The sequence below is a fragment of the Rhinolophus sinicus genome, chromosome 5 (assembly GCF_057876585.1).
Source record: "Rhinolophus sinicus isolate RSI-liver-muscle chromosome 5, RSI-T2T, whole genome shotgun sequence".
NCBI classification, from domain to species: Eukaryota; Metazoa; Chordata; class Mammalia; order Chiroptera; family Rhinolophidae; genus Rhinolophus; species Rhinolophus sinicus.
Genome location: NC_142505.1, coordinates 104,113,093 through 104,136,252, shown reverse-complemented (window position 1 = coordinate 104,136,252; position 23,160 = coordinate 104,113,093). Strand labels below are relative to the sequence as shown.

Sequence of the window (23,160 nt, the reverse complement as noted above, 5' to 3'; positions counted from 1 at the left end):
CAGTAGCTACCTACCTCTGCCATAGGAATCTTTCTTATATCTTTTATTTCAAATAATCTAAAATCACATGTGTAACTTTTGAAATTAGAAAAAAAAAGTTAACATTTAAATTGTTTTAAAAAGATCCAATTAGATGGTGTCAAAGACAAGTGCCCTCAGCATTCACCTTTGTGACATAATTTTTAATATAAGATTGCAGCGTATTTAAGAAGGCTGTATTTTAAATCGGCATCTGGACGAGGGGAGAAATAGAATTCTTGTTGTGGTGAATATTTCGATACTCAGTTCATTTCCTACTGAAAATGGAGGTTTGGCCAATGAAGGTGGCGAAATGGCCAAAGACATGGTCCTCTGTTGGGCCGGGGCTTACACCAGTCACTTTTTGAGTGGTAGTCAGACTGGTGTGAAGGAACCTTTTGCCGCTGCTTTTTGCAAGGAAACTAACAGCTAAAATTAAAGCCCCAAACATATTCTTTAGCTTCAAAGTTCTGGGAGGAGGGTCAGCTGAATCAAACATTTCCAGAGTGAGAAACAGCTCACCCGTCACTTCCATTTCACTACAAATGCTTTTCAGTTATGTTCCTGTCAGTGAGTAGAATAAACACGTATTTAGGTCAAATGTTTGAATCACTGTGTTGATTGTGGATACAGCTGCACTGGTCCTATAGAAGCAAAGATGTCTGCCCCCAGGATTTCTGTTGGTCTAGTGTGGAAACGCACAAGTACAAGCCGGAGGGAGGCACCTAGCAGAGACGTCTGGAGGAAGTGTGTGATCCTGTCTGGGGTACAGAGGAGGCTTCTGACCCCTGGCTAACAGGATGAATGGGCTTTTGTCCAGTCTGGTCATCAGTGATAGGATTATCCAAGCAATGAATGCACAGACTTGGCTACAGAGCCCCTGTGAGTGTGGAGGTGGTGATGGGGACGCAGTAGAGAGATCACGCAGGAACTGCTATTCCTTCTTGTGTCCTGCTATAGATATCACCTCTGACCTCCTGATTCCTCATACCTCCTCACACTATTAATGACTGAGAGAAGGTGGGATACAGAAACCAAACGCACAAAGAGCATTCCTAAGGCAAGGGTATCATAATTAGACCCCTGTGCATAGATGACTCCTATCTAAGGTTCAAATACAGTCTTTTATCCCTGGCTTGTTGTATGTCAGTGAGGAATTGTGTTTTCAAAGTTCTATAGCAGAAATCATTCAAATATTTGCCAAATTTTACAGACTTTCCCCTACAATCCTCATAACTTCAAGAGGTAGGATATTATGCAGATTAAATAAACAAAACTGAGGGCAAAATTCATACTACCCATTTCAGTGTTGATTTACCTCCCTATTTTGAATCTTTCAGGACTTCTTGTCTGTGTCAGATATTATTGACTACTTCAGGAAAATGCCACTTCTGCTCATCGATGGGAAAAACCGAGGTTCCCGATACCAGTGCACGTTGACGTATTCTGCAGCTCATGCCTAGCGAGTCACCCGTCTGCCCGCCTCTGCTGCCAGGATGGGAAAGCAGGGAGCCTGGGTGGCTGGACACTCACTTAGGACTGAATCAAACCCCTCAACACGAACACAGGGGTTTTGTCCTTTCACTTTAAGAAGTTTTGAAGCAAAGACTGTCAAACGTCCCGTAATTTATTTATTCTTCTTCAGTGTTTGTAAAGTGCATCAGTAATAATGTTTGCACTTGAAGTCACGTACTGCATTGTAATAAGTTCTATAAAAACGTGTTTTTGTGATACCCATTTCAAAGTACAGTAGTTTACACAGCTACAAAAATAATTTGGGGCAAGTTTCAAAACACTTAGTAATAGCTTTTGCTATCACATAAAACTGGGTTGTTGTTTTAATAGCAAAACCTTTGTCAGTCAGAGGCAACCATCAGTTTTATACGTATAATTAGAAAATTACTAAAATTCACTTTCTCAGCAGCAATAATTTAAAAGGCTTCAAAAATATTTCATCCTTTCTTATTTGGTGTTTTTGTTGTGGTGGTGGGGGTGTATTTTTGTATACTTTTTTATGAAAAGATAAATGCATGTTGGGATAACTTCCTGGGATTAAAATTAATTTGCCTTTTGCTTTACTTTTGGGTTCCTGAAACAACTTTATTGTCTTTATAGTTTAATCCATAGTATTTATTTTTGTTTTAAAGTATATTTAAGCTACAAATACCAAATGAAAACATTTTAAATTTAGAGATGAGGCTCTGGTGTCAAATACAGCTGGATTTCAATTCATCACATCGCAATCCCACCTCTTCTAACCCTCACCCAACTCCAAAAGCATTGTCAAGGGATGTAGATATTGCCAAAGTCGTCTTGGAAAGATGAAAAAGCAATGAATACACACAGAAATATTTGATCAGACTTTCTGACTAGATCTCTTTCTTCTATCTTTTTATGCCCGACCACTCTCATAACGCCCTTCCCATCCTTCCTAAAAAGTGTTTATAAATCCTGCAAAGAAATGCAGCTCTTTCCTTCTGGTTACATATCTCAAAAGTAGTAGGCATTTTGCAAAACAAAAACCTGGCGTTATGTGGTTCTTCAAGCTTTCCCCTTTGGGCCCTTGGTTGTTATTCCACAACTTTTATTAACAACAAAAATTGTTTGCTTCTCTGTTTAATCTCCAAGTTCTCTGAGTGGTAAAGAATATCTTGCATCTTCCTTTTCATGAGCTGATAGAAAATTGGAAGGGATTCTTGGAAATCACCGGGTTAAAACTGACAATTTGCTACGATGAGTATCTGGAGACTTTTAACCAATGATGATAAAAATGTTTCACAAAACTTCATCCTTACAAAGCAGTTCTCTACTTAAGGTCCAAAATCTGAGATTCTAAAGCTGAAACACCTGCATTCATTTACACGCTTATTCAACAGAACATTTAGCAAGCATTTACCTCCTGCCTGTTTTGTGTTAAATGCTGACCTAGTGCTTGGTAGTGAGGGTGGCACCCATTGCAAGTTATGGAGCGAGCTGCCCTTATTTCTTCCTTCATAGTCTTCTAGCCTTTATATTAAAAAAATATCAAAAAATGAAGGACATAGTAGATTTCAAAGCAACTATTTGGTAGTGAATCATGTATATATGGTGAACTAAAGCCTATTAATTTAAGTCTCCTTTGATGGAAAGGGACAGAAATTGGGAAGTTTTAGGATAAAGGTATCCTAAAAGTAATCCCACTGCCATGACAAATCGGTGGTGAGTATCTGATGTTTTTATGACTAGCATCCTTCCCCCCTTCTTCAGGCAACGGAAACTCTGTTCTTCCCATGGGCCCTCTTCTCCTTTGGTCAGACCTGGCATGTGACCCAGCCTCACCAATCACAGTTGCTTAGGACCCTGCTCAGGGATAAACATCTTACCCAAGCTGGCGTCCTTCTCTGGAATGTTAAACACAGAGGCTGAGTCAGGATGTCTCTTCTCTGGGACCCCCAAAAGTTAACGCTGTACACCCGGAGTTGTTGCCTGCTATGACTCTACCCCTTCTTCGACCTGCCTTTTGGAGGAAACCAGTCCGTAACAGGAGAGGATGAGGCCAATGCCAGAAAAGAACCAGGATGGAGACATCTGATTAATTAGGGGAGCCCTGGAAAGCCACTCCAAGCACAGACTGCCAAGCCACACAACACAACACATGCTTCAGCTAGCTTGAGCTGTTTCGGGCATTTGCTACCAGGAGAGATCGGATTAATATAAACTCAATACCATCCATTTACAATTTAGTGACTCTCTTTCAGCCCAAGTCAAATTCAAGTGTAAGGTAAAAAGTAAGCAGTGCCCCATGGCTAATTTCCTATGTCATACCCTTGCCATTAGTGAAATAAATTAGCCGTTCTTTGAAATATTAAAACAATAATAAAACAGCCTTCAGGAACATGAAATGATTATTTATAACTCAACATATTTTTATTTTGTTTTTTATTATATTAAATATATTAGTAAACTCAAATCTCCCAGATATTTGTTAATTCAACAATACGTACAGTTCTAAATTCACAATAAATAAGAAATCAGGTCGAAAAACTATTAGAAGCAAGGGATACATCTGATACTTTAAACTCTTCAAAGAGGGGGTTGTTTCTTTCTGTTTCCTTGAAGTCATCTGCCTTCACAGGATGATTAAAATGTAGAGTAAGGTCACAAAGCAGTAACTGGGAGAGCTCTGTGCAAAACAGAATAATAGAAGACAATATATTGTAGCACATTGTCCCAGCAACTATTACTCTCAGTAGCTATTTCCTAATTCTGGATTTAGCTTTCTCTTAAGTGCCTATTGATGAAACCACAATTTAGGTGTGCTCCCTGTGACTTCAAATCAAATTTACGTACTACAAAATGGCATAAAACATTTACCAGAAGGGTTCTTTAGCTCAGCTTGTCAGCTATCTTACTAAATTACAACTTGATTTTTACAAATTTGATTTATACTTTTTAAAACTTACTTTTCTCTGTTACATAGCCATATAGTATGAAGAATCTCAAATAGGTCTATAAGGCATGTTACAAAAACTATTAGGTTGGGGCAAAAGTAACTGCGGTTTAAAAGGTTAAAAACAATTGCAAAAACCGCAATTACTTTTGCATCACCCTATATAGCAGTTCCTATCTCCCAGAGGCAACCACTTTGAAGTGTTTTAGCTCCTTTTGTTTTTGTTGCTTCTGTTGTTGTTTTGTGTCTATGGAGTTTATTTCCTGGGATGGGGTAGCTGGTATTACCTCCATATCTCCAAATGACATGCATAGTTAATTTTCAATTTTAGGGCATCTGTAATCTGCTTCTGATTACAGAAGACTTAACATACAGCTCTTTCACTCACTGCCCCAATATACTTGAGTCTGCCTTTTGCTAGCTCAATATTTAATGTTTAAAATTTTTGATTATATATTTTTCATAGTTGAGTCTTATGACATTTCCATTCCTTCAAGCCACTACCCAACCAAAGTGAGTAATTTCTTTTCATTGGTGAGTTATCATGAATATATCCCAAATTTCCCCACATTGGGTAAATCTCCTCTCCGTATAATCAAGCGCCTTAGCTGTTCTATTGTTCAAAGTCTCTCCTCTCTGCGAGCCTCTGAGCTGCTCTAGTCTGGACGGACAGCTCTCCAGGCCTCTGTACAGCTTGCTCTTGGGAGCTCCCCTCACCACTATCCCAGGGACTCCCTTCACCCCTCCCTTGTGTGGAGTGTTCTTTTTGCAGAATCTCATGTCTTTCTCGTTTTGGTCTGCTCCTTTGTTTGGTGGAATACAACCTCAGTAACTTCCTGAGAGGGAAAATTATATGACTGAAAATTTCTCTCTACACAAATGCTTAATTGACGGACTGACTATAAAAATCTAGGTTGGAAATCTTGTTTCTTCAAATTTCCAAAGACATTGCTGCATTTTATTCTAGCTTCCAATGTTGTTACTGAGAATTTTCATGGTTCTAACTCTTAATGGTTGTTTCTCTTTAGAAGCTTTCAGGATCTTTTGTTCTTTTCAGTGTTCTGAAATGTCCCACTATTGTACCATGGTACGAGTCTATTTCCATCCATTGTGTTGGGCTCTTTCATTGTAATAACTCAAACTGTTCACCTCTGGAAAATGTACTGAGATTATTTCCTTAATGAATTCCTCCCCATCCATTGTCTGTGTTCTTTCTAACACTCCTATTTATTGGATATTGGACTTCCTTGACTCGTTCATCATTTTTTCCCCCTAAAACTTTCCATCTCTGTTTTTTTGCTCTACAATGTAGGGGATTTTCTTCATTTTATCTTTAAAAGCATCTATAGAGTTTATTTCTATTGTCACACTTTTAAATTCCAAGAGCTCCTTTTTGTTTTCTAAATATGTTTTTTATAGTATCATGTTCCTTTTTCATTGATGTAGCATCTTCTCTTCTCTGTGGATATTATAGTTTCTAGTTTTCATCTCCCTTCACAATTTGTTTCTTCCTCATTGATTGAATCTACTTATTGGTTCTGTCTCTGCTTTTCATATTAGATGCTTTCCTCAAATATGCCATATTTATTGGCTCGTATTTGAGACTGAGGCACTATGAAGACAATTGGAAGCTCTATGCCCCTAGTAGACTATATTGTGGGGCGATCTGATTGGGTATTTTGTTGAGGGGACCTGTGCTATCAGGATCTTTAGGTCTTTTCTCTGAGGCTGGTCAGATTCCTGAAAGAAAAATCTGCTTGAGGGTATAAATCAGGCTGCCAAAGTTTTGTAGCCAAGTGGGAAAAGAAAGCTGGAGGTCTTGTATGTACTTCCGTATGTAAACTTGTTTTTAATAAACTTGTTTTTAGTACAGTACTCTGCTCCTCAATTTGTGGCTAGTGGCTCCAGGCCAGAGATCTCGTTTTATACCCTTTCAGGGAAAAACCTTGTGTCTTACAAGTATGTCACAGAGAGAAACAGTTGTCCAGTTACGTAGTGGGGGAAGAGGCCTCAGGTAGTCTATAACTTCTTAAACATTTAACCAGTCCTCCTGTTCTCCTTCACCTCTACATCCAGGATTCTGGTGCCACTATGTTTTGAGTCTTGGGGCTATTTCTTAGCTTTACCCAGTTCAGATTTCTGGACTTTGGGGTTCAGATTTCTCTGTTTGCTTCCATTTGCTTTCTGTTTCGTAGTTAACTCTTTTTGAGAGCTCTTTGTCTTGTGGATTTTTGTCTGTTTAAAATCACTTTAAATTTAAATCTCAGGTCTACCAGTGACTAGCTGTGTGAACTTAGGAAAGGAAGTTATGCTCTCATGTCTGTTTATGTATCTGTAAATGCGAAGGGTAACACTTCCTACTTCATAGAGTTGTTACGACAATTGAATCCATTTATGTAAAGCTTTTGGAAGAGTATTTGGATTATGGTAAATGTTATATCTATGGCCATTATGATTTTGGGGAGGAAGTGAGTAAACAGAGTGTTCATTCATCTTCCATCTTTACCTTCCTAGTCTAGCTCTGTAAGTCCCTGGTATCCTGACAACTTAACCTACCCCACAACTTTTCAGGAACACATATATCATATTTTCTATTTCTATTTTACTTCATGAAAGAATAGTCTCCAAACTAGAACAGTTAGATAATCAGGTCTGGGAGGAATCTAAATCTTCTCTAATTGTTTTAAGTGAGTAAAAGCATCCAGAACCAATTTTTCATTTAATAAACACTTTCCAAGAACCTATTACATCAAGGCACTGTGTTAATTGCTAGGAATATCTTAAAGAACTTACAGTTGAGTGGGGATAGGAGAAGTAAGTAAACATGCAATTACAACACAGCGTGACAGATGATATGAAAAAGTAGAAGAGATCACATGCTGGCTTAAAAGAAGTTTTCCAATGTAAGTAAGTAAACTCGACTAACGTGATAAGTAGCATGAACCTGTGGGGTGGCGGCGGGGGTGCAGCTGTGGGCATTTCAGAAAGAGATGGCAGTGTTAAGGCACAGACGCAGAGTAAATGTGTAGATACGCACATAGTTCAGTCTGGCTGGAGCATAGGACGTGCAGGGGGAAAAAACAATGAGATGAGAGACTGGAGAGGTGGGTAAGGGTCTGATCTCAAGAAGTCTTACCGTCCATTCTAGGAGGTTTGGACTTTACCCTCAGGGCAATGGGGAACCAATGAGGCTTTCAGTAGACTTACATTTTAGAAAGATAATCCTTGCTGTAGAATTGAGACTGATTTTGGAGGTGATGAATTAAGCAAAGCTAACCAGATTTCTTTATATCAGACTCCTCAGTGCCGTTGTTAATATGTACTGTAAATTTGTGAGCGAACTATAGATCATCATACACTTCCCAAATTTATCTGACCAAAAGAATGTGGACTTTTTCACTGCATACCATCTATTAACATCTCGAGACCGCAGGGTTCACAGATCATTCTGGGGAAGACTGCCAGAGAGAAAACAGGTAGAAACAGCGTAACAGGCACTCACTATTTGGTGCCTAACTAACGGCCACTCCCTCCTTCTTCTTCTTCATGGCACAATTGGATTTCACTTGTGGTCCTCTCCCCAGCTCCAGCAGTAAGTCCTGACTGGTCCAAATTGGTTTGGGCAGTCCCACTCCCCTGGGCAGTGGCTGCTGCAGTCATTCGCATGTGATGCAACTCTGACCAAGGAAAGGAAAGGGAATGTGTTGCAGAGATCTGGGGACAGGCTTATACAGACACAGGCGGAGATTGTGTTTGTAACGGCCATGTCTGCAGGCAATGACCAGGAGTCATTACAGAGTGAACAGAAAGTTAACACATAGAAAGAACCCAGTACCTAATGCAGTCTTTAAAACTCTGAATTAACTTTCGGGCAGCCCTACCTTAGGTTGTCTCATCATTTTCCTTTCTGTATAAGACATGGTAAGGTGGCATTTTGTTACGTGTAGCTGAAGGCCTCATAACTGACACAAAGGCTATCTTCAAATATCCAAGAGTTGTCAAAAGACTAGATAGTCAATGTAATTTTCATGGTTAGAAATAGGACCAGTGAGTGAAAGGGTTAGGGGAGCAGATTTCAGCTAGTTCATAAGGAGCTATTATCTTAGAAGAGGCTGACTGATGAGATAGGAAGTTCCCCAACATAGGAAATGTTTGGTCAGGAATAGAATATCGCTAGAAATGCTCAACCATGGAAATTTTACATGGGATAAAACAGAATATATCTGTGAGATGAGTGACTAAACATCATGAGCTATGAGGCCCAATCCTACTCTATGAATCTGTTTAAAATAAAGAGCTTTAAACTCACAGAATCAAACAAACTTACAATTTTTAATTTTTACAGAACCTTAGGAGCCAAGTAAGGATAAATGGATAAGGCATCACTTTGCAGAATGTGACATCGTTGTATAATTGTTTGAAGGGAAGGAAGGTAGTGGATTCAGAGGTTAGTCAGACATCATAAGCTTATCAGTGTCAAGGATGGGAATGCAAGTTTGCTAACTGCTAGACCAATCAATGCTCAAACATAACTCATCTTTAGAGAGCTAGTTCCTATTAGTGTAAGCATTTCCTAAGAAACAGAAAAATCCCAATTAGTGGGCAAAATTCACTTATACCCCAGCAGAAGCAAAAATTGGCTCTATTATTTATTTTATAACCATGACATGCAAACACTTAAATATAGTTATTCCATACTTACCTTTCATCTTCTTCAACTCCAAAGAAATTGTGTTAATGTTTTTAATTATGGCTTCCACCTTTAGCTTATGGTCAGTATTATTCCTAAACATCTGATTTTAAAAGAGAGAAAAAAAAGTGTAAATCTGAAGTATTTATGTGTACTTTCAAAATACTTAAATTTTCAGTATTTCTAAAAGGAAAATCTGTTATTTCAGAACCGAAATAATTGTGAATATTCTTTATAAATGGTTAGAATTCTAACATAAGAAGGCATCAACTTGTTAAGTTAGTATTTTCTCAACTGGAAACACCTCCAACAGGAATTCTTAGGTTGAGGTTTCTTCTTTAATCAAACCATCTCCACAGGACGGGGCCCTTATAATGGAAATGCAGAAATCGTCAGCACTTATAAACTACCTTACAATTTAGCAATCATACAAAATCACTGATTTTGTTTATGTAAGTCAGTGTCTTTTTTCTAACTTATTCTTGAGTGACAGGTTCCACATAAATCTCTTTAAACAGATAGTAAAATTCAAAATAAAATTCAATTAAAATTCATAAACTAAATGGATGGCAAAATGACTGCTTCTATTTTAGCTTACGGAATTAGGGCAACTCACAGTTGAATTCGTTAACTGGAATGTGTAAATCAAAATGTTACTATGTTATATATACAGTACATATATTTAACCAATTGTGTCAGATACAAATGCATGGATGATTCACTAGAATCTAGCGTCAGCCATTCAAATCTCTCAAAAAGACCTGAAAAATAAGTGACATTTTTTTTAAATTTATTTTTTAAATTTATTGGGGTGACAATTGTTAGTAGAATTACATAGATTTCAGGTGTACAATTCTGTATTACATCATCTATAAATCCCATTGCGTGTTCACCACCCAGAGTCAGTTCTCAATAAGTGACATTTAGTACAAAAAACAGCGACAACATGAAAGGTGGGAAGTTAGCAGACAGTATATGACTTGTCCAAAATAATAAAAACAAACTAACCTTTAAATTCCTTGCCTCCGCCTTTTCCTGAGTTGGATTTATCCTATTTCTCTCTCTCTCTCTCACTCTAAAGTCACTGTAAAAGAAATAAAAATTTTTTTTCCAGACAATGAATAAAATACCCTTTTATCCACCGACAAGCTCCGAGGTGTTAAAAAGGGAACGGCAGCTATCTTGAGTATGGCAAATCAAAAGATTCGGGTGTGAGGGGAACGGAAAGAAGATAACGAAATAAAGGGGATGGGGTGGTGATGGTGAAATTAACTTTAAAAATAAGGAATGAATGTAAAAAAATTTAAAAAATAACCAAGAAGCAGGTAGAAACTAAACGGATAGAGAAATGCCCAAGAAAGCTGGCCCTCCCACTCCTGGGGTCTGGTGATTCAGGGCTGTCAAGCACCACGGGTGGTGGGTGGCACCCGAGGGCAGAGCTGTCACAAAACCCCACTGGGCTGGAGCGAGGCCAGGGCTGCATCAAGCCTTCTCCAGGGAGCTGAGCTGGACTGTTACTCAGAGAAAGGAGAGGCAGGTCTAAGAGCACTTTCTCAGGAGGTGGGACGTAGTGACCAAGCTCTGTGGATGGAGGAAGACTGGGGTCAGAGGCCAAGACACTACGTTGAAGCCATTAACGCAACTAAGGCGCAACCCCGCAGCCAGGAGGCAGGAGGCAGAAGGTCCCGCTCAGGCCTTCATCCTGTCCTGTGCGTGGTAATCATCCCTGCAGCTTTCACTCTAAAGGCCACCCCTTCTTCTGGGCCCAACTGACACCCGAGAGGAGCCCCAGGTCTTCGGGGGCAGCGGGGTGCAGACAGCCCACCACCCAACCGCTGCTTGGGGCCGAAGACAGAGCCTTAGGCAGCCTTGAAGTGTCCGCGGTCCTCGTGCTCCCAAACCGGGTCAGGCCAACCTAAAACACTCTCCTGGGACCTTGAGGGCCGCGGGCTGAGAGACCCTACAGGTTGGCAGCTGAGGCAGCCTGGAAATTCCAAGTCTTCACACTCTCAAACTGAATTAGGATTATTTAAAACCGAGTAACCCTGGCCTGCCCCAAACCTACACCTTAGCACGACCTACCAGGCCAACGGCTGAAGAAGTTCTGACCGTTAGGGAGGGCAAACCGACAGTAAAAGCGAGACCGGTCTTCCTGATTGGCCAGTTCCTCTGCCTGATGCATCCTGGGAGTTGTAGTCCCAGACAAAAACCCTATGGAGAAGGTTCTAGATGCCAGGTTGACAGTGACTGGCTCAGTCTCCTGGACCTGGAGAGGCATGGTGAGGAAGATGCTGACATTCCTTGCCTTCTATATGCCAGGCACCGTGCTACATGTTTTACAGTCCTTATTTGCGTTTAATTTTCACACTATAGAAGTGTGGTTAAGGCCAGACTCTGGACTGAAACCAGTGGGGTTTAAATCCTACTCCATCACTTGTTTAGCCATAGAGATGCTAGGAAGCGCTCTAATCATTCAGGGTCCAAATGTCCTCATCTATCATATGGAGATAATAACTGCCTTCTAGTGTTCTTTTGAGGCTTAAGTGAGATAATGCATCACAGGGGCTTGGCAGGTGATGTGCCCAATAAATGTGAGCTATTATCATTCCTATAAATTTTTACAGATGAGTAAAGAGTACAGAGGAGCTGAGAGATGCTCACTGGGTTCTCGCCAACTAGAGACGCTGGGATTCAAGCCATCTCTGCTGGATTCTAAAAGGAGTCTCCGGCACTACAACCTTTGGGGCTGACTCAAAGACCTTCCTTGGTGCCCTCAGGACATGCCTTAGACTTGATGATGAGCTCAGACCTCCAGCCTCAGGTTCTATAATAATAGTCTTTGTCTTCTGTCAGCCTCCCCTATGACACATACCAGGCTCTGGAACCAGTCCCTCAACCCACAATGCATTGGTTTTGTTTTTTGTTTTTTGTTTTTATCCAATTACGTTCTGTTTAACACTAGAATTTATGGTCTGATGAAGGTAGATGAAGAGGGGTATAAGAGAACTGAATTTCAGTCGTAAGGATAGCCAGCTATGTAATCTTGGAAAAGAGGACCTGCCTTTCTTTGAACCTCAGTTTCCTCACCCATTTCCTGAGGAGGGCGATGGGCTAGATCAGTGGTTTCTAAATTTCACTCACAGTGGGGCCACTGTTATGACTGTTTGCCCTAACTGTATACCACCTATTTTATTATTACCTTAATATTTTAAATTTGCTTCCCTTTAAAATTTAAAGCTACTTAAAAATCTTTATGTAAACAGAATAAAATACAAAGAGAAGGTAATGGGAAAGAATAAAGACAATGAAAATAAGATTTAGATCTACTTAAAAATCTTTGTATCATCAATGTAAGTGGCATAAAATATAAAGAGAAGGTAATAAGAAAAATAAAGACAATGGAAATAAAACAATATTCTTAATCATCTAGATATTCTTGCCTCCTGATGGATGTGATACTGAAGCCTCATCTTCTTTGTTAAAATGGGTTCTTATTACATGTTAAAGAAGTGTTAAAAGATAGTCCAGCATAATCCAAGACTTTTTTCTTGATGCAATCAGTAGTACAAGAGTTAGAAGGGAAGCAACTCTCACTGTGTGATGTTTTTTAGGGCCTGTGTACCATGTGAAAACATCTCTTATATCTCTCGGGGGATATGTCCCACACTTCGCAAAACCTAGGATCAGATGCCCTCCAATATCCTGCCCTTTCTAAGACTCCTTCATTCTCAATGTGCTACGAAAGCCATTCAAACTCCCCTCAATCCTGGAGGGAGTCCTGAATTAACCCTACCCAACCCGGCAGGTTCATGCCCATCTCAGCCAGTGCTCACCTCACTCAACATTTCAACTCTGGGTACTTCCTAGTGTCAGGGTCTTGCATTTTCTTATTTCTGGTATGTGCACAGAGCATTTTTAAATTTAATTCTCAGAGTGCTGAGTTAGGGGGCAAGAAGAGCCACAGAAGTTCAGGGCACAAACATCCTTTGAGCACTGACTGTATGTCATGCCTTAAGTTAGAAGCTTTCGCCTTCTGACAATGTTCTGAGGTTCTTGTTATCACTCCAGTTACATGGAAAATGGAGCTTAAGCTTAGAGAATTTAGTGCCTGCCTAGGGGCACGAGAACCAGGATCGGATCCTGTCTGGGTGACTCCAGAGCCTTCTGTTCTATTCTCTGTGCCAGGTTATCCCCCAGACCCGGACACAATCGTTGGAGACAGTAAACAAGTACATCATGGCTCCTTAATGTTTTGGGCTTCTGAACTTGAACACATAAGGTACTGATGTACACACAAGCATACAAACACAGAGTGACTAACATAGGGGAAGAAACACTTATTTTCTGAATTAAGGACATTAACAAAACAAATAACTGCCAGCAGTTTTATAAATGCAGAGATAATTTAACATCAAAACGGGAGGAAGAAAGAAAAGAAGGAAGATCACAAGAGTTCCAGAATAAGACAAGCTTAATGAAAATCTTACAAGATATGTCGTTTTGCTCCCCCTATTTTGATGCAGACTAGTGAAAACTTCACCTCAGACCTGCAGGATTACAGATGTGTTGTTGGAAACTCCCCATAGGTAACACCAGGAGAAAAGAAGGTGTTTAAGAGAAGTACGGTGAAAACAGTAGGTGGATTGAGATAGCATTAAGACGGAGAAACCTGAAAATAGGGGATGGTGGGGGCCAGCATAGGAGCTGGTGTCTCTGGAGCCCCATCTTCCCGAACATACACCCCATTCTCAGGTCCAGCATGTGTCTGCAGGGCCTGCTTTGGCTCAATTATCTGCCTTTTAGTATTCTGTTCACAGGACTTTTGATGAAATCTAAAGACCTTCCATTTATCCAGAGTGCTGATTACTTCTTATGAGTAGATTAAAACTACTGCAATTTGGAAAAGGTCATCATTCAAGCGTTTTATTTTTTAAAGAACCAACTTAAATAAGTATCATAAGTGGGGGAAAAAAGAGATCTGAACACAGAAAAACACAGATTATAGTACTATATTTTTCTCCATAAAAATGTCTTGGAGTGATGATGACTACTTATTACGGTGATTTTCCTCAAGTAATTATAGGTCTTTTTTTTTCTCTTAAGAAAACAAAACTTTATAAGCATGATCTGACACTTGAGACTGTTGTAGATGAGGCCCTGAAAAAACATCTAGCTACCTTAAGAAGTTTGCAAATGCAACACTTTACCTGAACCCAACACAGGGTACAATGGTTGAATCCAACGTTAATCAAATAAAGGAGATTAAAAAGCTAGTAAATTCTCCCATAAAGAGAAAAGCGGTTACAGAACAACAAGGTGATTCAGGGTTTTATGGAGTCGGCTATGAGTGCCTCCATTAGTTTTATTACAAATTCTTGACCTAAAGTCTTCATTTTCAGGAAACAAATTGAGTAAATTATCTCACTTCTTGCACTTGCTCTCAGAGCTCTCATTCCCATCCTCTCCCTGCCCCTTATCAATGAAAAGTGCTGGTCTCTGTGCCCCGGGACTGGCTTTCTACTGGAGTATCACCCCCTTTCCCACTTAGGAATATTGCTTTGCACAACCCCTGTCTACACAAATTTGGGAGGTAAGGAGCACATGCTTGGATCATCACCTGAGAGCATGACCAGTGTTGGAAAGATCAAGTAAATTCCCGTGGGTCAGAGCAGTACTTTTCCCACAGCCAATCACATGCAGGAAGCCGGAAGGCTCGTGACTTGTGCCCCTGTGGTCTAAACTGAAAGATGGATTCCCTGATCCTCTGTTTTCTTCAAGTACCTGACGTTACATAGGACGGAGTCATTTTCTTTTTCTCCGGAAGAAACACTTCCGAACTATAGAAAGATGTCATTAATGAAAACCTACATTGCTTGCTGCATGAACAAAATGTTTTCCCTTCTAATTAAGAAAATGTAAAAGAAGAAAACCCATGTCATTTGGAACAACGGGAGATAGATCTTGAGGGCATTATGCTAAGAGACATAACTCAGAGAAAGACAAACTGTATTGTAACTCAGAGGAAGACAAACTGTATGGTCTCACTTATATGTGAAATCTGAAAACACTGAACTCATACAAACAGAGAGTGGCGGTTGCCAGAGGCTGAGAGGTGGGGGAAATGGGTAGAAATTGGCCAAGGGCTACAAACTCCCAATGATAAGATGATCAAGTTCCAGAGACCTGATGTACAACATGGAGCCTACAGTTAATACTGTGTTGTAAATGGCTGTGAGAGTAGAGATTTGCTATTCTCACCATAACAGCAACAAAATGGTAATTATGTGAAGTCAAGGAGGTGTTAACGAGCCTCATTGTGGTAAACACTTCACAATATACACACTATCAAATCATTACGTTTTTGTACACCTTAAACAATGTTACATGTCAATTACATCTCAACAAAGCTTGGGGAAAAAAGCAATTACAGATCTGTACCAACATTTCCCTCCGAAATAGGAAGCTACCTAAATAGAGTTGCCAGATAAAATGTAGGGCATCCTGTTCAATTTGAATTTCAGGTAAATAATAGATAGCCTTTCTGTTTTTCTCTTTCTTCTTCTTTTTCCCCCTCATTTTATTACTATAAGTATGTCCTGAATAGGGTATGGAACATACTTATGTTAAAAACTTTTTTGTTTATCTAAGATTCAAATTTAACTGGGAATTCTGTACTTTTATTTGTTAAATCTGGCAACCCTATGCCCAAAACACTTCAACCAGGATAAGAAAAGCAAACAATCTGAAGGTTTATAGATTCAGTAGGTAAGGAAGCCAAGAGAATATTGAGGTTTTCCAACTTGATGTCCAAAATAATAAAATACATACCCTTAACTGCACCAGAATTTAGCTCCCTTCTTCCTTCAACATTCCTGTAATGTAAGAAAGAAGCCCAGTGTATGAGAAAGCAGATGGACAAACGCTGACAATATTCAGCACGATGCTGCTTTTGACAGTTGCTTGCTACGCCTGTTTGTCTGGAAACTGTTTGTGCTGGGGTTTTTAGAAAATGCCTTCATCCAGCCAGGCATATTCCTGACAGGAGTTGTGTTTATTTCCAGAGATCCACCAATCAGAGAACACCTTCTGTCCCCAACTAAAATATGTTTCTAATTCTAACATGTCAACCCTCCATCCCCCACCAATACCTCCCCTGTTTATTAAAGACATAGATCCCGACCAGATGCTTCTCCCTGGAGACATTGCCCTTAACTCCCAGGCCTCACCCTCAGCAGCCAGCCATGCAATGAAAAATAAGCGTCCTTAGGAAAAAACATATTACGTTCATGAAGTCAATTACAATAGACTACAAGTGTGTACTCACCTTTTGTAATGAAAAAAAAATGTATGCATAAAAGCAAGTTTGGAAGAACATACACCAGCATGTTAACAATGATTATCTCTGGGTAGTGAGATTTATGGATGATTTCATTTCTTCATGTTTATTTATTTAGCCTAGCTGTAACTTTAGTCCCAATCCTCTTCTCTATATTTTAAACTCTCCAGGGTATTTCTCAGGGTGGCACATCAATCACTTCAAAGTAGAGCTTCTCACACTTTACAATTATTTAGGGAGCTTGTAAAAATGCATATTCTGGGGCCCACCCCAAAGGCTCTGATTTAGTCAATCTAAAGTGACCCTCCTTGAATCTGCATTTTAAATTCCTCCTCCTTCCATTTGAACCTCTGTGGACTGTGGGCCATACTTTGAGGAATGCAGTACTGACTCATAGTTTCATCGGACGCCTTCTACAAGTCTCAAATATGTGACCATAATGAAAACTTACCTTGGCTACTAATGCCAGAATTCAGTCATTTAAAAAAATTATATATAGATATCATATATATTATATATAATTACTATACATGTAATATACTGTATGTATACAGAGGGTGCCAAAACATGTATACACATTTTAAGAAAGGAAAGCTGTATTGAAATTGTAATTCTCAACATATACCAATAGCAGAAGATGAATACAAGTCACGTTTGACTTCTGCAATTACAAGAGGTTCTCAAAGTGGTTACCATCATCAGCATCCAGACACTTCTGATTATGGTAAACTACTGTTTGAACAACGCTGACCAAAGTATCCACTTGTATACATTTTTTTGGCACCCCGGTCTGTGTGTGTGTGTGTGTGTGTGTGTGTGTGTGTGTGTGTGTATGTGTGTAATTTTCAGGCACAACTCAGGTCCACTTAATTTTCATTTAAGAGAGGAAGGTATTTGGGATGAGCCCCCCACCCCCCACACACACACCTCCAGCACAGCAACAAACAGACTCACAACGTCTGCTTGATTCTTGGTGGTGGAAGGAAGGAGGTGGACATTCCAGCTTCAAGTTCTTCCTAATTTAAGTTTTTATTTCTTCTGCTTCCCAGCCTTTTTGTCTTTTGCGCATACTAAGTGCTCAACAAATCTTTATTTAGTGAGTGGATGGATGTGCTGGCCTGGTACAGTGGCACCCTCCAGAGTCGGAGAAAGCCAGGTACGCACTAGCCCCTGTCATTCTGAGGGACTCCTAGCAAAGCTGTGACAGCAGAAGCCACACCTTCATGGCTTCTGAGCAGTCTGAAGGAGAAAGTAGATGTGAACCACAGCAGCCTGAACACTGGGTCCCCCTTACCTCTGTCTGCTTTCTGATTCTGGCACCCAGACCAAAGATTGCAGAGAGCAATGAGAAGTAGGCTCACAGCTGTTCTAGAAGGCGGTACCAGGCCTTAAAGCTTCAAAGCAGCCTTGTGTGGTGTGGGCAAGATTACAAAACTCTGGTCCCTGATTACAAAAACCATCATGGCTGTGGAGGATCATTTGAATAAAAATCAAATGACTTAGGATCTGTCCAGAATGAAGGATGTTTTAATACTTTGTGTGTAAAAACACGGATATTTTGCTTCTTTTTTATTAAACAGATTTTATTATTTTTCAGAATCTTGTCAGTATAATCATTTTATGGGTGGATGAAATATTCAGCCCTGCCACAGCAGGAGTTCTTTCACAGCGATTACCTTGTGGCACTTTCCCTGTAATTAGGTTTTCGCCCAGCATTTTTCCCTGGGTCTGTGTAATAAATGAAATATGACCAGAATTTAAATTTGTCAATTACAAGCAAGCGTAGTGTGTAAACACACAACAGAGCCGTGAATTCCAAACCACAGGCTCTTGCTGGGGGGCAGATGCTCTGAAAATTAAAATGGAAATAAAACTACTGACTGGGAAGTGAAAAGTGGCCCCCAAAGAAAGCACATCTCCCCTAATGCTCATGCATGATTCTACCCAACAGTGTGAGATCTTGATTACAAATTCTTTAGCGTGAAACTGACAAATCAAGGTGGAAGCAGTGGATTTGTGTTAAAATAATCTACACAGGGCTCTGACCTCCTGCCCTGTGAATTCTGGTGTTTCTTGAGGCCAGATCAAAAGGTTTTTGGACATGAGGGGCCAAGCCCCATGGCATAAGGCAGTCTGCTGGTGGTCTCTGAGTGGCTCCATGTAGACAAATTTGGGGACAGGGACACAGGGTCTGCTCACTCCCACCAGCTACTGCATTCACTGACCTGACCTCAATAATTGCTCCTGTGGGGCCCTCTGCTGACCATTTCTTGTACGGGAGAAAATTCTAAGCGTCTGCACTGTTGCAGATGCTGACAAATCATTTATGTCATTAAAGCAACCACAAAACAAAGGCAAACTTTTTGAACTTGCATGTATAAGTAGCCCTAGGCCAGGGAAAAGGAACTCACAGTTTTGTAAACTTACCGAGTACTATGCATGTATTCAGCAACAAATATTTCCTGAGTATCTCTTCCGTTGGACACCACGTTTTAGACATTTAGTGGGGAGCCAAATCTGACAGGCCTCTCCCTGCCATGGAGCTCATGGTCCAGAGAAGGACACAGACTGGCATCCACCAGTGGCACAAATACGTATTAAGGGACAACTTCATTAGGCACTGTCCCGGATGAAGATGTATCATGGTGGGGCATGTGACATGGTGGGGGCAACTTTCAGAGAGGGCTTTCCTGAAGAAGGGACATTCGGGTTGAGATGAGGAGAGAAGATCATTCAGGCAGAGGGAACGGTATGTTCAAGAGTCCTGCGTCAAGGACAGCCTGGCAGATGGGAGGGTTTGAAAGAATATCCAGCCAGGCTGGCGTGCAGGGAGTGAGGGGAGGCACAGGGCAAGAGAGGCTGAAGAAGGGGGCAGATGCTGGACCATGCCAGGGCCACAGAGACTGTGTTGAGGCTTCCGGTCTCTCCTAACACCTGTGGGAAGCCACGAAGGGCTCTCAAGCAGGTGGGGGATGGGAATGGTAGTGGTTGAGAGTGATCATAAAGGTGGTTTGGAAAGATGTCCCTGGTGTCATGGTGAAGATCAGATTGAAAGAGGGACAAAATAGACACAAGTAGCCAAGTCAGGAGTGTAATGCAGTAGTCTGTGTGAAAGATGGCCGTACCTTGTTTACAATGGTGGCCAAAGAGATGGAAATGAGATTAGAAAGTAAGTAGGAGATAGAGTCAGCAGAGACTTGGTGATGGGTGATGCTCGGTAATGCAGGGGATGTAAAGCATGGTCTACATTATCTCATTTCATTGTCAGAGCCTTCAAGGTACCATTATCCCCACTTGATACATGAGGAAATTGAGGCTCAGAGAGGCTTAGTTTGGGGCTTGAGATCATTCAGCTGGGAAGCGGCCAGGCCATATGCGTCCTAATCCTCCATAGTGTCTTGGAGGTCACATGGGTGTTTACTTAGAAACTTGACTCCCCCACATCCACTTATTGTATCGCCTACATTCATGAGGCCACCCCAAAATGTTTGCTCTATTTATTTCCTTCTCTTTCCTTCCTGCTAGACTGTGAGCTTCTTGAGGCCTGGGCCTTGTTTGCCCCTGTATTGTCAGTACTTAGCTCCGTGCCTGGCTCAGAGTGGGAACCAGAGAATGTTTGTTAAGAAACTTTCACCAGTCTTTTACAGCAGGGGCCAGTTGGCAGGCAGAGTATGTTTTAAACAACAGTCTCACTAGGCCCATTCGGTCTTACACCAGGACCACAGTTTTGGGATTTTTGCTGGAATGCTCAAAAAGGACTTTCAAGAAAGGTCTAGAAGTTTCTAGTAGCCTCGCATGGTTAAAAGAGGACGGGCTTTGGAATCATGTGGCTCTGGATTTAAATCCTAGGTCCTCCGTTTATAAGGGGCACATCCTAGAGTCACTTATCCTCTCTGAATATTCAGTGTCCTCATGTGTAAAATGAGGACAATTTAAGTGTCTACTTAATGGGGCAGTTGTGAAGGTTGTATCTGATTATCTGTGCAAAGGACTTAGCACATTAATATGTAAATTCCCTGTTTTTGTAGAAAAGAAGGGTCAAAGATTCCTGGCTAGCCAAGAAAGTGGATGGGGCTGGGAATTTCTCTCCAGTTGGTCTCAAAGTTCCTGTCACTTACTGACTCCTCTTCCTGTGGTTTATTCTGGAATGAGGAAAGAGGAAGTTGGCTCTCTGGGGTCCCTGACAGAGGTTCCCTAAGGCAACTTTCAACAGACAGCCTATTATTATTATTATTATTATTATTATTATTATTATTATTACTATTCTTTGTGATGTACAGTGTGCACCTCCAAGCCTCTGGGCATGATTATCCTGGAGTAGGAATGGGATTAATAAATTGAGTCTGGTTCCTGTTAATTCATGACTCTGACAAAATTAAAGACGGAGGGAGACAGGCAGGACCTAGAACCTAAGCAAAAAAAGATACTCTAAAGCCTGGATTCTGGGGTGCACAGGGCTGTGGGAAGAACACTAAACAGTCTGAACTGCAGGTCAGCCAGACAGATATCCAGATGGAGCAGAGGCGCTTGAGGACACCCCAGAAAAGCAACAAGACCATCCAGTCCAAACCTGTTTCACTTAAGGAATCTGGGACTCTGGGATCTTATGTACATGGGTTCAAATCCTGACTGCACTGCCTATTTCTATTACTATGTAGCTGAGCAAATGGCTCAAGGTCACACAGCTTGTCATTTGCAGGACTGAATTAGGATGCAAATGCGAACCCAAGCCCCTGGGTTTTAGCCATTCTAGGAGAGGAAGCATCATTGCCCTTCCAGCCTTCTAAATTTTGCTTGAGACCCCGTATAATCAAAGACAGATTAACAAAAGAAAAACCAAAAGAAGTTTGTTAACATTGTTAAGGAAATACAATCCAACTGAGTAGATTTTACAGATCTTATTGGCTTGATTCAACGATTCACAAATTGGGCAGCATCCAATCTAGCAGATAGAAAGGACCCCTGGGGAGCTACACAAAATAAAAGGCTTGTACAGGCAGAGGGCAGCAAGAATAAGGAAGTTATGCTAGGCAAAAAAGTTGGTTTGGTTTTGCAATGTCACTTTCCTCTTTCCTTTAGGAGATGGCAGGGGTGTACCTAACTAGTATTGATGAGCTGAGTCCTGACTGGTTTAAGATTTCATTTCTGGGACAGGCTGAAACTGTAATTAAGTCTGGGTTTGGTGACATGGGGCTTAACATAAGTGACTCCATTTTGGGCCGGTTTTCTTGTTTTGAACAACATGGATACCTCATGCACACATGGGAGATATCTGAGAAACTGATTAACTCCCTGAGACGGCCCAAGCCAGGAGCTTTAATATCATCTTCTGCTAAAGACAAAAGGAAGATGTTGGGAGGGGAGGCCAGTGATGGGAGGTGACCAGGAAAAGCACAGTCAACAGGCGTAAGGTTTGCTCTGCAGATTTAAATCAGTGCCTTCTCCATTGATAAGAGTTTCTTTCGATTTAGAGTCACCGTTCTCTTCCTGGTACAGAGACGGAGATACTTATAAATGGAGACTTCCTTTATAAATGTAAATGTCACAAAAGGGTAACTTCTGCTCTGTTTTCATAGCTTCTTCTGTGTCTGCAGTTTCTCAAAAATAATCAGATCGAAACAATCCTTATGCCAAAATGGCATATTTGAAGGTGGCCTATTCTGCTACCCTTCACTATATTCTTCCTGAAGATAGTATGGCATATTATAGTTGCTTAAATATTTACTGCACAGCTATGAGATCCTTAAAACAGAGTCCTAGTATACAGGAGGAGTTTAATAGGTGTATGCTGAACGTTTTGCTGTCTTAGATTTTTTTCCCCCTGCAATTCCCCACGTCAATACCCTTCTCCCACCCCACAATTATATCAATCACTGGAAAAAGCATCTTAGAGAAACACATCTTAAGACCTTCATGAATGATCAAATTCACAATATAAAAATTAATATCTACACAGCATGAGGCCGTCTCTGAAATTTCTTTGCCCTCCAAAGTCATGAGATCCCTGGGAAAACCTTTGCATCACATGTTAACAGATGGCTGATTTTCATAAAGAAGCATGGTTTCGATGTTAGAAGAACTGCCCCAAATATGCTGCAGAGGCAAGTGATAAAGAAATGGGGGAGTGGGCAGAGGTGGGGCTCCCTTACTTCATCCCAAGGACAGCAGGATTCAAATTCTCCCCTCAGCAAGATGTCAACAGGCCCTGTGTCACCCCCTAACCTCTGGGGTGCTTGCCCAGGGTCAAAGCCAGACAATGCCAGGGCCTGGTAGTGTTGTAGAGCCTCCACGAGCCGTTCCTTCACCAGGGCCACAGCCTCAGCTCTTCTCTGAGGCCACAAGCACCCTCTCCGATTTTGACCCTGACCTTTCTAAGATTTCCACGCTTATACCTTATATTCAATTTTTTATTTTTAATATAAAATTTTTCCTAGTTACAAAGCCAAAACTATCACAGAAGACTCATAAAAGCACCCAAAAAAGAGAAACAAAAAAAATCACCTGCAGCCTCTCCACATAAGGATTACAACCGCTACCTTGTTTTCCCAAAAATAAGACCTAGCCGGACAATCAGCTCTAACGTGTCTTTTGGAGCAAAAATTAATATAAGTAATATAGTAATATAATATAGTAAAATAAGACCGGGTATTATATTATATTACATTACATTATATTATATTATATTAT

The 23,160-nt window shown here is 40.7% G+C and overlaps 2 protein-coding genes across 4 annotated transcripts in view; one reads left to right on the top strand and one right to left on the bottom strand.

Moving 5' to 3' along the window:
* The window catches only part of LCP2 (lymphocyte cytosolic protein 2), a 40,364-nt gene extending 38,268 nt beyond the window's left edge, over positions 1-2,096 (top strand). Inside the window, exon 21 of the mRNA XM_019741050.3 lies at positions 1,359-2,096. Within this exon, the coding sequence (XP_019596609.3) occupies positions 1,359-1,481 (123 nt within the window). The 3' untranslated portion in view covers positions 1,482-2,096. The remainder of the gene's footprint in view (positions 1-1,358) is intronic.
* Positions 2,097-2,124: 28 nt separating this feature from the next.
* Positions 2,125-16,122, bottom strand: C5H5orf58 (chromosome 5 C5orf58 homolog). Of its 3 annotated transcripts, none has more exons than XR_012489868.2 (5): positions 15,966-16,120; positions 10,146-10,221; positions 9,150-9,240; positions 7,950-8,124; positions 4,050-4,180 (listed from the first exon to the last, which is right to left on the bottom strand). XR_012489868.2 is itself a non-coding variant. In XM_019740153.3 (4 exons), the coding sequence occupies exons 3-4, from the start codon at positions 9,238-9,240 to the stop codon at positions 4,029-4,031; spliced, it is 243 nt and encodes an 80-aa protein (XP_019595712.1). In that variant the 5' UTR covers positions 10,146-10,221; positions 15,966-16,122; the 3' UTR covers positions 2,125-4,028. The 3 variants fall into 3 exon arrangements, 1 of the variants encoding a protein (XP_019595712.1); XR_012489869.2 differs by lacking the exon at positions 15,966-16,120 and adding an exon at positions 11,220-11,252; XM_019740153.3 differs by lacking the exon at positions 7,950-8,124 and having other exon boundaries at positions 2,125-4,180; positions 15,966-16,122.
* Between the last annotated feature and the right edge of the window lie 7,038 nt (positions 16,123-23,160).